This window comes from Scyliorhinus torazame, chromosome 8 (assembly GCF_047496885.1).
Source record: "Scyliorhinus torazame isolate Kashiwa2021f chromosome 8, sScyTor2.1, whole genome shotgun sequence".
Taxonomy (NCBI): domain Eukaryota; kingdom Metazoa; phylum Chordata; class Chondrichthyes; order Carcharhiniformes; family Scyliorhinidae; genus Scyliorhinus; species Scyliorhinus torazame.
Window position 1 is genome coordinate 33,886,738 of NC_092714.1, and position 13,343 is coordinate 33,900,080.

General features: G+C 42.2%; 1 protein-coding gene across 1 annotated transcript in view; it reads right to left on the reverse strand.

The window, feature by feature from the left end:
* morc3a (MORC family CW-type zinc finger 3a) overlaps positions 1–13,343 on the reverse strand; it is a 97,534-nt gene that overhangs the window by 12,206 nt on the left and 71,985 nt on the right. Inside the window, exons 16-18 of the mRNA XM_072513340.1 lie at positions 11,710–11,936; positions 6,727–7,576; positions 2,939–3,063 (exon numbers count right to left, since the gene is read on the reverse strand). Coding sequence (XP_072369441.1) covers positions 2,939–3,063; positions 6,727–7,576; positions 11,710–11,936 — 1,202 coding nt within the window. The remainder of the gene's footprint in view (positions 1–2,938; positions 3,064–6,726; positions 7,577–11,709; positions 11,937–13,343) is intronic.

The window sequence follows — 13,343 nt, forward strand, 5'->3', positions numbered from 1 at the left end:
GTTTATTTTTAGTGGTACCAAACCAAAAATGTAGTAAATTCCACCAGACACAATTTTAAGAATTGTGTGTATTAAACTCCCCAGTGATTCTAGTGATAATATCAGCCACAATAAAGTTCAGAAGTATGGGAAGATAAGCATGCTTCTATAACCAGAACATTTTCAATACACAAAAAGTTATTTATTTCAACACCTGAGGCTCACAGCAGGCTGAAGTTCTGTCAGTGTTTGGAGGGGTGTAGCAATTCGGGAACGGCTGCACTTTACCTCCTTTCCCTGAAAAATTAGCCTTTCCCTTCAACATTCTGGTCAGTCTTTCGAAGGTCAGGGATGTGGGGAACGCAAACCCGCCGCCACTGATGGCAGGTCCCCCAGTTTAAGAGGAAAGATGAGAATTGCGCTTACTAAACTCGTCCCCATTTTCATTGGGACTGTGTGGTTTCTGACTCCAATAAACCCACGTCTCCACAGCCAAGGCATGGAGAAATCTGGCAGGCCAGGAAGAAATGCTGAAGGAAAACTTACCGTATTCTTTTGCTGCTACTCTTGAAGCACCAAATGCTGCCTGCAAGTAAACTTAGTGTCTAGCAGGGAGGGCAGTGGAACTGAACTCCAGCGAAAGAGCCCCCTGCGTTCAACTTTAGCCTCCTGAGTATTCAGTAAAGCACTTTAACATTTGCAAACTACAATGGGAGCAGCCTCATCTCATCTGTACTACATACAAAGGGCACTGATGTCAATGCCGAGAGGGACATCAGCCAAAAGGGCTACCACTCCCTGAACGTCCAAACCATCTGCATACACTGTAAAAGGTTTGTACATGTCTGTGTCTGCTCCACTGGAAGTTGCCATGATTCTTTTATCATGTCTTTTGGCATGTCACCTACGACTCTCACCAACTTCTGCAGATGCACCATAGAAAGCATTCTTTCTGGTTGTATCACAGCTTGGTATGGATCCTGCTCTGCCCAAGACCGCAGCAAATTACAAAAGGTCGTGAATGCACCCCAATCCATCACGCAAACCGGCCTCCCATCCATCAACTCGGTCTACAATTCCCACTGCCTCGGAAAGGCATCCAGCATAATTAAGGACCCCACGCACCCCGGACATACTCTCTTCCACCCTCTTCCATCAGCAAAAAGACACCAAAGTTTGAGGTCACGTACCAACCAACTTAAGAACAGCTTCTTCCCTGCAGCCATCAGATATTTGAATGGACCTACCTCGTATTAAGTTGATCTTTTCTCTACACCTTGCTATAACTGTAACATTATATTCTGCAGTCTCTCCTTCCTTCCCTATGTACGGTGTGCACTGATTGTACAGCAAGAAACAATACTTTTCACTGTATACTAATACATGTGACAATAATAAATCAAATCAGATACAGGCACAGGCGCAGCAGCAGGCTGAAAAAGCTCACAAGCCACCTGGATGGTACCAAGGCAGGGAGGAACCACAATGGAGAGTGCCTATGAGGATGACGACTATAATGATGAGGAACCATCCCCGAGAGGTGCAAGTAAAAATGGGAAGGCAGAATGTAGTTTGGAAAAATATAAACAGAGTAAAGTAAACATGTAAAAAATATAGGTAAAGGAACATGAGGGAATATCAGAATGCTTTTAAAAGCTTGAAAAATAGCATGCACACAAAAGGTCAAAGTTTGATCAAATTTGAGAAAAAATAGCAGGCATAGGAAAAGATAGTTAAGAAAGTTAGTTTTTAAAATAGACAGGAAAAAGCTGTCAATTATTTTAAGACGCATAACGGTTTTTTGAAACCTTTGAGAAAAAGGGGAACAAGTAATTTTTGGAGACATGGCAAGCTTGAACAATGAGGGCCTTGAGCAAGGTGTTAAACGGCTTAAAGCTAGCACGCATGGCGGAGGAAGTTTAAAAAAATGCAAATGGCTGAAATAGACAAAGATAGACACAGCTTAACGGTTTTTTAGACTTTGAGCAGAATGCACCACGTGTTTTTGAAGTGTATGGCAGTTTTGAAGAGTAGGGCAGAAATCGCGGTTTTAAATGTAACACATCTATTTTGTTAACTATGAGACAATGCTTTGTAATTGACATGCGCTGGAGAGACGCAGAACGTCAGTGGCAAAAGTCAGAGCAGAGGAGAGAGAGAATATAACAGCTCCCTGAAAGCAACCAAATTTAAAATGCTTCATGATTTGTGCAAAGTAGTAAATGTTGATGTTTAAAACAATTTTTCCAAGTTTTTCTCCCCTAATCTCTGCATTGAGAAAAATGAAATGTAAAATTCAGTGTTTCTTCTCAAATATAATCAGTTAGAAAAGTAATTTTGAAAACGATTTTGTAAAATGCCAGTGTTGCCATGTTACTGAACAAAACTATAAATAATTCTTCAAGATTTCTATCAATATTAATATTAATATTCAATATTTCACAGTAACTTCATTGAAGCCTACTTGTGACAATAAGCGATTATTATCACTTCCTGCTGCTGAATCGGAACCCCCACTTTCATGAACACTGAAAGTGGGAAATGGCTTCAAACCAACATAAACTGGGCAGCCTCAAGCCAATAATGTGTTTTACACATGCCGAATATTCCTCCCCATTGAAACTGGGAGTAAAACAGAATGCCAATTGACTGCCCGAGATCAATTTACATCATCCTGATCCCGTCTTCCCCCAGTTATTCCATAATTCCATAGCCGCTGATTTGGCATGAGGCACTGCACTTCCTTCCTGCCTCGCCTTGTTCAGCTTTACTGACTTCCCCTTCTTCATCATCAAATCCCCATCTTTAATTCCCTCTAGTCACGTTCCATCATACACCATAAACACCCAGCCCTTTACTTCAATTTGAAATTGTGCAGGGATTTTTTCTAATTTCAGGCCCATTGTAAAGATTTTAAATAGTTCAATTTTCCCTGCCCCCACAAACTCAAATATTTTACCTGGTACTGTCTGGAAGATTACTCTGTTGTGCTTCAATGGCTTCACGCTTTAAACATTCCACTTCTTTGGAAAGATTTGCACATTTGAACTTGACTGCATCGTTTTCACTTTGTAGCCGGTCAGCCTTTGTTGAGAAGGGAGAGGAGAAAAAAAAAAACTTTGTAAAGGTGCCTTCCAAATGCAACACTACAGCGCTTATTTTTGGAAGAGTGCTAAAGCCTGCACATGCAGTACAGCGGGAAAGTCCCAACATTCGGAGACAGGGAGAGATTGGGAAATCAGACAGGGGGAACAAACAGCACATCCAACTTTCCATCCACAGTACAAGTGAGAGCCCGCACTGTTTAGAGGGCAGTCTGGCAACAAAGCTGAAGCTAAAAAGACATCAAATTCTATGAAACCTTGACGAGAAATTCCAAGCAGGAGTCAGTCCAGATTGTAACAAAAAAGCTAAAATAATTGAAATCAACGCTTTGCTAATTTAATTGCAACAAGTGTCTGCCTCCTTCAAGCACTTACTTGGTGTAATAGAGCTGGAATTACACTTGGTGTAATAGAGCTGGAAGCAGAACCTTCACATGTATCCACCAGACATTCTGAAGAATAAACTACTTCCATTTCCCTACATAGACCACAGTCCCTCTTATGCTTGTTCTGCTGAATTAAACTGGATGCTATGATTACAATTACATTTGTTTGCATTTTGATTATAGCAATAATTCTAGGCTCAATGACAAAGCAACACTCTTCAGTTTCAGTATAGCCGTTAGATGAATGCACATTTACTTATGGCACAAATGGAACCTATGCAATTGTAGGAATTACGTCTGTCTGAATATGTATCATTGTTGCAGCCGGAGGAAATGTCATTTCAACCAAGGTCAGTGCAACATGAATACAAAATGGGCTTACCAATTGAATGGTCGAACTGGACTAGTGCCTAAGAAAGAACTGGATTGAGGCTATTCGAAACTGAGCTTTAAAGAGGAAGTCAGCAAGAAAACGAGATGGAGAGCAAGAAATAAGAGTTTGTGAGTGAGCAAGGTTCATTGTTCACATCCTGTGTCATGCATTCAAATCCAGAATCACGAGGTAAAGAATACTGTTTGAATCCACTCTTCGATCAGTCCTCCAAGTGTGAAACATCAAGAAACATAATTAAGAATCAGTTGAGAACACTGAATCCATTTAGATTGTAAGTACTGGAGACGTCTGCTCCAAGAATTAGCTGCAACCCTAGCCATGCTGCAACAGTACTAGCATCTTCCTAACAGTATGGAAAATTGCCAGCTATGTTCTGCTCCCTAAAAGCAGGATAAGTCCAATCCAGCCTATTACTGCCCCATAAGTGGGCTTTCAATTGTCAAAGTGATGGAGGTGACTGCACCTACTTAGCAATAAACAGCTCACCCAATTTTAAGCTTAGATTCCGACAGGATCATGCAGCTCGAAACAAAGCCTGGACAAAGAGGAGAATTCCAATGGTGAGGTGATAGTGACAGTAAGGCAGCATTTGACATGGCTGTGGCACCTAGGAGCCTTCATAAAATTGAAGTCAATGAGAACCAGGAGGAACTCCACTGACTGGATTAACACCTAGCACAAAGGAAGATAGTTGTGGTTGTTGGAGGTCAATCACAATCAAGTCATCAGCTGAGCTACCACCCCTTCATATTTATGGCATCACCATTGCTGAATGATCCACTGCCAACACTCTGGGAATCACCATTGATGAAAAAATTAACTAGACCAGCTCGGAAAATACCTTGACCACAAGAGTCAAAGGCTGGGTATCGTATGCCAAGTAACTCAACACCTGACTCTCAAAGCCTTTCTACCATCTGCAAGATATAAGTAAGGAATGTGATGGGATGCTCCTCGCTTGCCTGGATGTATATAATAATAATCTTTATTGTCACAAGTAGGCTTACGCTAATATTGCAATGATGTTACTGCGAAAAACCCCTAGTCGGCACATTCCGGCTCCTGTTCTGGTATACTAAGGGAGAATTCAGAATGTCCAAATTACCTAACAGCACGTCTTTCAGGGTTTGTGAGAGTAAACCGGAGCACTCTGAGGAAATCCACGCAGACATGGGGAGAATGTGCAGACTGTCATGTGAGTGCCCCTTTAAGAAATGATTTTGTCTTATCACATGGCTTCAGTGATGTCATTGTGTGGGTGGAACTGGGCTGTGGCTCTGGGAGTTGGTTTTTGCTTTTGATTTTGAGTTGGGAGCTGGCTGTGGCTCTGAGTTTTACTTTCGCTTTGCGTTTGAACTGGTTTTGTACTGCACAGGTTGAAAAAAAGTGTCTCTATCTGCATTTTAAAAGCTGTTTGCAGATTACTTGATAACGTAAAAGAGAGCAACTGTTTTCTGGAAGGAATTCAAACCTGCTGTTTTGGAAAGGAAACAAGAGTATCCATACTAATACTTGAAGACAGCAAGAGTGCCATATGCCTCGCCATGCCTTTAAAAAAGGGCGTTTTTGATTTATGGGATCTTGTTATTAAATTGGGACAGTTAGAGAGGGAATTTACTGTAGCTGAGTGGGGTATTTATGTTTGTAGTTGATAAAAATGCTTACTGTGTGTGTTTATAAAAATGTTATCTAAATCGTATAGACCTTGTTTTATTAAAAGCGCTCAAGACCTCTGTTGAATAACACCTGAAGGACAGGCCCTTGTAACCAAAATTAATAAACAGTTGTAGGTCAGGTGAACTCCATGATATACATTGGAGTTTTCTAAACCCTGGTCCATAACAAGACTCTGCACAGACAGTGACCCAAGCCGGGAATCGAACCTAGGACCCTGGAGCTGTGAAGCAACAGTGCTAGCCACTTGTTCTACCGATATAGATCAAGGAGTTTGATACCATCCAGGACAAAACAATCCAAGCAAGTGGCACCCTGTCCACCACATTACATTCACTCCCTCCAGTCACCAGTGCGCAGGATTGCAGCATGTACCATCCACCAGCCGCACTATAGCAACCTTCTCATAGTACCGCCAAGCCAATCCATCACCTGAAAGGGCAAGGGCAGATGATGCATGGGAACACCACCTGATGCAAGATTCGTGGCATCCTCACTTGGAAATACATTGCTATGCATCCTGACATTACTAATCTAATAGCAGTGGGAGCACCTCCAGCAGCTGCACTCCTGCCCAAGGGTAATGGAGTATGGCCAATAAAATGTTTAAATTTTCAATGATGCCCAGAGCCAATGAACAGATTTAAAAAATTGACAGTTTAGTGTTATTATGTCTCGAGTCTGAGCAGTGCATCAGTGACAAGAAACCGTAAACAAAGAATTAGCACAAGCATCATAAAAGGGAAGGTTACAAGGAGTTGCTCTTGTACCAGATTGCGACATCAAATGCTTTGTCAGAAATGGCTGTTAAATCTGAAACAACCACAATATTTACAGATGCTAATAAACATGGAGGAAAAAAGGTAACGGATGCAAGAAATGAAATGAAATGAACTTAATCGCAATAGATGGATATACAATGTACCAAACAGTGATGTTTCTGCAGTGAAAGTTACTATAAATTAGTAACTAATTTAGTTCTATAGTTCTATAAATTAAAATTTACAAAGAAATCATATTAATATTCACATTCATCTCAAGGAGTAACCACACTGGATGTCCCACGTGCAAAGTGCTCCACCTGATTACAAATATTTGTTATGGACCAAGTGATCAATGCACTAACATTCTTCCCTCATGGTAGTAAAGCTTGCAAACATTTGCCCATTTGTCTCTCTTTGTTACTTACTTCATCCTTGCACTGATCTCGCTCAGACTTGCAGCTCTCTAATTGTCGGAACATACTGTCCAACTGCAGAACTAGCTCATCTTCCTCCTTTTTTGCCAAATGATCATTTTCTTTCAGATTACAAGTGAAACACTCAAACTTTAAGTTCTCCAATGTCTGGCACTGTCGCTTAAATCTTTCCAGTTCCTTTAGTGCCAGGTCAAATCGGGTTGTCTTTTCCTCGTCACCAAGCTTGCAGAAATCCTCCATGGTTTCCGTCTTTCCCCCAATAATAAAGTCAGACTGGGTCCACTGATGGCAGCTCTCTTTTTTGACAGGGCACTGACTTCGCAAATTTTCTAGCTCTTTTTCTATCTGTTCACATTTTGTTTTATAGTGATCCTTCTCTTCGGTCATGGCTTTTAGCAAGCATTTCTGGGTGCTCACTTCCTTGTTATCTGGCAAACTTTGAAGTGTGTCATCGCAGCCCTGCCGACCGTGTTCTTTCTGATCAGTGGTACCAGTGGCAAGGTGCCGTTTTTCAGATGCAGTGCCCTCTTCCTTGACAGAAATCGTTGAGTTCTCAGTTTGTGTACCTGCAGCTTTTCCTTCATTATCGCTGATGAGCACAACATCATTGCAGCCGTCAGTCATATCCATACTCTGTCTGTGCTCACGTTTTACTTTTGACAAGTCAAAAGTTGCAATAGTCCTTGGTGTGCTTTTTTCATCGATAAGGATGACATCGTCATCAAACGACGCATCATTAATGGTCTCCCCGTTCACAGAGCTGCTCAAAGTCACTCCTTCGTCTAATTTTGGCTGTTTTGGATTTGGACTTGCACCCTCATAGTTAAGTATTCGTTTAGAGCTAAAAAAAGACACAAAATGTTAATTTTAATGTGCATAGCAACTGCAGCTGTAAGTAATTTGTAATCACTCACCAGTGTTTGTCGGATACAAGAAATTTTGATGGAAACGTAAATTCTCATTTTCATAAGTATCTACAATTTATATGCACATACTTTATCTAATCCCCCTTCGTATGATTTCTTCAAGTTGTAAGTTATTCTAATTTCCTTCTCTTGTAGCTGTTTAGGTGCTGTTCCACAGCTACCTTTTGTTACCTTGCGTGAGTTTGAACAGCTGTTGTTAATAGGATACAGAACCATTATATCACCGTCTTCCATTTGGTTCAATAAAATTACTGTATTAGCTGGGTTTTACATTTTTGCTCTTTAAAATGGCTAACCTTGTAACTCCTTCCTGGGCACATACCAACTCCAGTCAGGCAAACAGAAAAAGAACTAACGTGCTACTGTTCGGAACTGGGTATTCAGAAATGTGCAACACCAGCTTAGCATAGCAGACAATCCAACCACACTGTTGCACGAAGACAAACTTCTAAATCATGAGATTTTTACATAAAAATCATGAGTTGCTTTTTAAAAAATAAACATAACCCGATCTAGGGTGATGGTTTTTAAACCTTATTGTGCCTTTTTAAATCTCCAACCGGTCAAAATTCTTTACAAAAATTAAATATATTACTGCATTTGAAATGCTTTTGCATGATATTTTCAAAACCTCGGATATCTCCACACATTAGAGAGTCTGGTCTCCCACTACATAGAATGAGAAGACAACATAGCTGTCACAGATTTATTTCCCATTTATTTTACTTTGTCGTTTTCATTTTGATCCATGGATATTTAATGGACATATACCTTCAAGTCAAGCAGAGGAAGGAATTCTAAAGTTGCAAAATAGTACACTGTGCTATTATAGATTTAGCTTTTGAATAGCAGAACTCAGACTTTCTGGCACCCAGGGATCGGAGGGATTCGGTCTGATTGGCTGGTGGACAATGGATAAGCCAAAGGCCATATTCTGCCCGGCGACAGGTGGTGTTTTGGTCCTGCCCGTGTGTGATGGTTAAGAGAACCCATGAAGGGTCAGTCAAGTACTGGGTGCATCGAGAAGCTGAGTGCGTCGTCTCTCTCTTTCTCCAAAAATGCTGCCTGAACTGCCATTTTCCGAACCTGCAGAGAGGTTTTGAGACTTTGATGAATCTACAGTGATAACCATTTGACTGAAAGAATAAACCTCTAACTGAAGGTCTAAATTGAAGAAAGGAAGACATCCGTTTTACTTATTTTTCTTCACACCCCTCTTCCCCTCTGGGTTTGTGTGTAGAGGGTGGGGCGATTTAAAAAGGGGGAGGGTAGGAACTAGATAATAGTTAACCAGTTGTATTTTGTTTATTTACTCAGAGTTGTTATTAATAAAAAATATTAAATTTACAAACCTGGTGACCATAGTTATTGGTCAGGAGTGTGATGGAATACTCTCCACTTGCCATGAGTGCAGCTCAAACAACAAAAGAAGCTCAACACCATCCAGGACAAAGCAGCCCCCTCGATTGCTGCTCCTTCCACAAATATTCAAACTCTCCACCACCAATAAACAATGATAACCGTGTGTACCATCTACAAGATGCACTGCAGTAACTCACCAAGGTTCCTTGGGCAACACATTCCAAACCCACGACCACTACCATCTAGAAGGACAAGAGCAACAGACACCTGGAAACCCCACCACCTGGAAGTTCCCCTTCAAGTCACTCACCATTCCGCCTTGGAAATATAGCACCGTTCCTTTACTGTTGCTGGAGCAAAAGCCTGGAACTCCCTCCCTAACAGCATAGTGTACCTATACCCGAAGGACTGCAGCAGTTCAAGGCGGCAACTAGGGTTGGGCAATAAATGCTGGCTTAACCAGCGACGCCCACATCCCATAAATGAATTTTAAACATCTTGGGCACGGATTTCAAGCGTTGAAGGCCACTCCATTACTGAAAATTCTGCAAAGTTAAGTCAAAGAAATGCACCTCTTATTGTCCCATTCGGGTTCGGGAGAGGTTGACATGGGTCACTGACCCAACCAATTTCCATTATTGCTGATCCACTGCTCACCAGCCATTAGCTCAAGCGATGCACTGAGCACACCACCTTTCAAAACGCAGCAGGCGGGTTGGGCAGTTTGCTCAAGTTACTGTTGCTCCAGCATTGCAATAATGAGAGAGAAGAGATGGGGGGGGGGGGAGAAACGGAAGGAAGGGAGGGACAATAATCATTGCCCAGGGAGGGGCTGAATCGAGGTGATGCCAATTGTCCATCATGGGTCTAACAAAAGGATAAATCTCGGTTCTTGACAAATCTCCAACCAGTACCACAAGTTTGTATATTGGTCACATGTTGCCGGACATAGAAAATAGGAACAGGAGGAGGCTGTTTAGCCTGCTCCGCCATTAGCCTGCTCCGCCATTCATTACGATCATGGTTGATCATCCAAATTAATAACCTGATCCCGGACTTAAACGGCTGCACATAGGACGGCTCCATCTCGGGAATGAAGATATCGGCAATTTAAACCTCGATAACGGGTTGATTTTGATGTACTAAAAGGGCGCAAAAGGTGGAGAACAGTACACTCCCCGGGACTGTTATGCCAGTAGCTTATCGGACCTGGCAGAAAGCACTTCAAATCTCTGCCCAAAAATGTGGAGAGAAATCGAAGCACGGCAAACTCTGACAAAACAACAGCAGAGTGAGAAGGATTGGTTTTAGGTATTTGCAGGTGTGAGACTTCCTGAGAAAATAGGTGCCGGCCTTTCCGCTGCTGCTGCCACAGGGGGGTACAGGATAGAGTAGTTTCCAGGGTGGAAGTAGGTACCTGGGTGGGAGAGGGGGAAGATTTTGGATATTTACCAGGAGCTTTCGGAGGCAGAGGAAACCCCAGTGGAGGAGCTTAAGGGCAAGTGGGAGGACGAGCTAGGAGGGGAGATAAAGACGGGTCGATGGGCGGATGCCCCAAGTAGTGTTAATACCTCCTCATCATGCGTCAGGCTTAGCCTGATACAATTTAAGGTAGTCCACGGGGCACACATGACAGTGGCTAGGATGAGCAAGTTCTTCGGGGTTGAGGATAGCTGTGCAAGTTGCGCGGGAAGCCCAGCAAATCATGTCCACATGTTTTGGGTATGCCCAAAGCTTAGAGGGTTTTGCTAAGGCAATGTCCACGTTGCTAAAGACACGGGCGGTGCAGAGTCCGGAGGTAGCAATCTTTGGAGTGTCGGAAGATCCGGGAGTTCGGGGGGGGAACGAGGCCGAGGTCTTGGCCTTTGGTAACCCGGAGACGGATCTTGTTAATGTGGAGGGACTTGAAGCCCCCGAGTGTAGAGACCTGGGTTAGTGACATGGCTGGGTTTCCCAGTCTCAAGAAAATAAAGTTTGCCTTAAGAGGATCAATGTTAGGGTTCACCTGGAGGTGGCAGCTGTTCGTCGACTTTCTCGGGGAAAATTAAAATGCCAGCCGATGCAGTACTCCAAGGGTGGGTTGTTGTAGTATGGTTGAGGTGGGTGAAGATTGGACTGGGAGGGGGGGGGGGGGGGGAAATGTTTATTTTACCATGTTGATGTCATTGTTTATGTTACTGTTGTAAAAATTTTCAAATACCTCAATAAAATATTAGTTAAAAAAAGGAAGATCATGAAAGTTGTCACTGAAACAAGCTTTGGATAACGGTTCTGAATAAATGTCCCGAACAGAAGAAAAATTGCTTTGTTAATGCAAGTATTGCTTTTGCCTGTTTGTACAAGTGGAACGAGAGCTGCATGATAATGCAAACTGTTATTTAATGGGACTAGTGTGTTAAAATCAAGAAACTGCATGTAATCTATTATTTTTAGGGTTGAAGTTTAAATATTGTCTTCTTTGCTTTTAATAAAGTTTGTTTATAAAACAAACAAGCCCTATTTCTTATATTATCACTCCTGGAACAAACTGATCGTTCCACTCCACATTAAAACTTTAAAACGTTATGGCATCTGGCCCAGTCTCTTAGCCACTGTTTAGAGCTGACCAGGCTTCCATAACAAGGTCCACTGTACAATTATGAAGTGTGCTGCGATTACATCAATAGTATGCAAAAATGGTACCAACCTTAAGCCATTAGAAGGTATTAGTGGAGTTGACAACGATTTGACTTCCATAATTTGAAGATTAGTCAGAGGAGAGGTTGAAGCAGTAGGTAAAGCTGTTTCCAGGCTGGGTGATATGTTCAATGTATTATCTCCATTGACCACCCACTTAGTGAGGCTCTGAGTACTTGAAGTTACTTTTGTGGTTTCAGGAGAATCCAGCTTTCTTGGCAATACGGCCTGAAAGTTCTGCAATATAAAATTGTGTATTCTCAACTTAGCTCCAGGCCATAATTATGACTTAAACAGATAGCTTTTAAATTGACAGGCAAAAAAACCTTAAAACCAATTACTTTCGCATTAATTGTACCCATGCAGGAAATACATCTAGTTACACCAGGTGAAAGGAAGTCTTGAATTCCATCACCACTTTGACAAACAAAGCCAGTGCAGCAAAGTGCCACAATGTTGAAAATTACACCGTTTATTCCTCTAGAGTGTCAACAAGTCAACACAGCAAGCCGATCGTACAAGAATAGATTAGGAATAAGCAGTGTATCCCATATTAAGGATCGATAATCACAGAATTAACCAAGTGAGTCAAGAAATCGGTAACACATGTTTTGCTGAAAAAATATATTTGTCAAAGCTTGTCTTCTTGTAGTCATCAGGACAACAAGAATATCAATTTCAGGAGGAACAATAACTTTATACTATATGTGAAGTGTGTGCAGATTGGTTGGCAAGTGGACACTGATTGGTCGAGATGTTGCCATGTAGAATGCATCAGTTAACTGCCAAGCATCGTTTGAAAATTTAATTATAGGATGCGGCCTTCTCCGGCTAGGCCAGCATTTATTGCCCATCCTTAGTTGCCCTTCAGGTATTGGTGAGCTGCCTTCTTAAACCCCTACATAGTCCACATGTTGCAGGAAGGGAGGTCATTGATGAAGCAGCTGAAGATGGTTGGGCCTACGACACTACATTGAGGAATTCCTGCAGTGATGTCCTGGAGCCGAGATGATTGACCTTCAACCACCACAACCATCTTCCTTTGTACAGATATGACTCCAAACAGTGGAGAGTCTCTTTCCCCCCCCCCCCCCCACCCCTCTCCCTCCCGACTCCCACTGACTCCAGTCTTGCTAGGGCCCTTTGATGCAATACACAATCAAATGCTGCCCTTTTGATTTATCTTTTAATTTAAAGTGCCAAATTCTTTTTTTCCCAACTAAGGAGCAACTTAACGTGGCCAATCCACCTACCCAGCATATCTTTGTGGGGGTGAGTCCCATGCAGACATGGGGAGAATGTGCAAACTCTACATGGACAGTGACCCAGGGCCAGGATCGAACCTAGGTGAGGGAGCCGAGCTAACCACTGCACCACCATGCCGCCCAATCAAATGCTGCCTTGATGTCAAGCTCAGTCATTTTAATAATAATAATCCTTACTGTCATAAGTAGGCTTACATTAACACTGCAATGAAGTTACTGTGAAAAGCCCCTAGTCACCACATACCGGCACCTGTTCGGGTACACTTTAAAAAAAAATTTAGAGTATCCAATTCATTTTTCCAATTAAGGGGCAATTTAGCGTGGCCAATCCACCTACCTGCACATCTTTGGGTTGTGGGGGCAAAACTCACGCAAACAC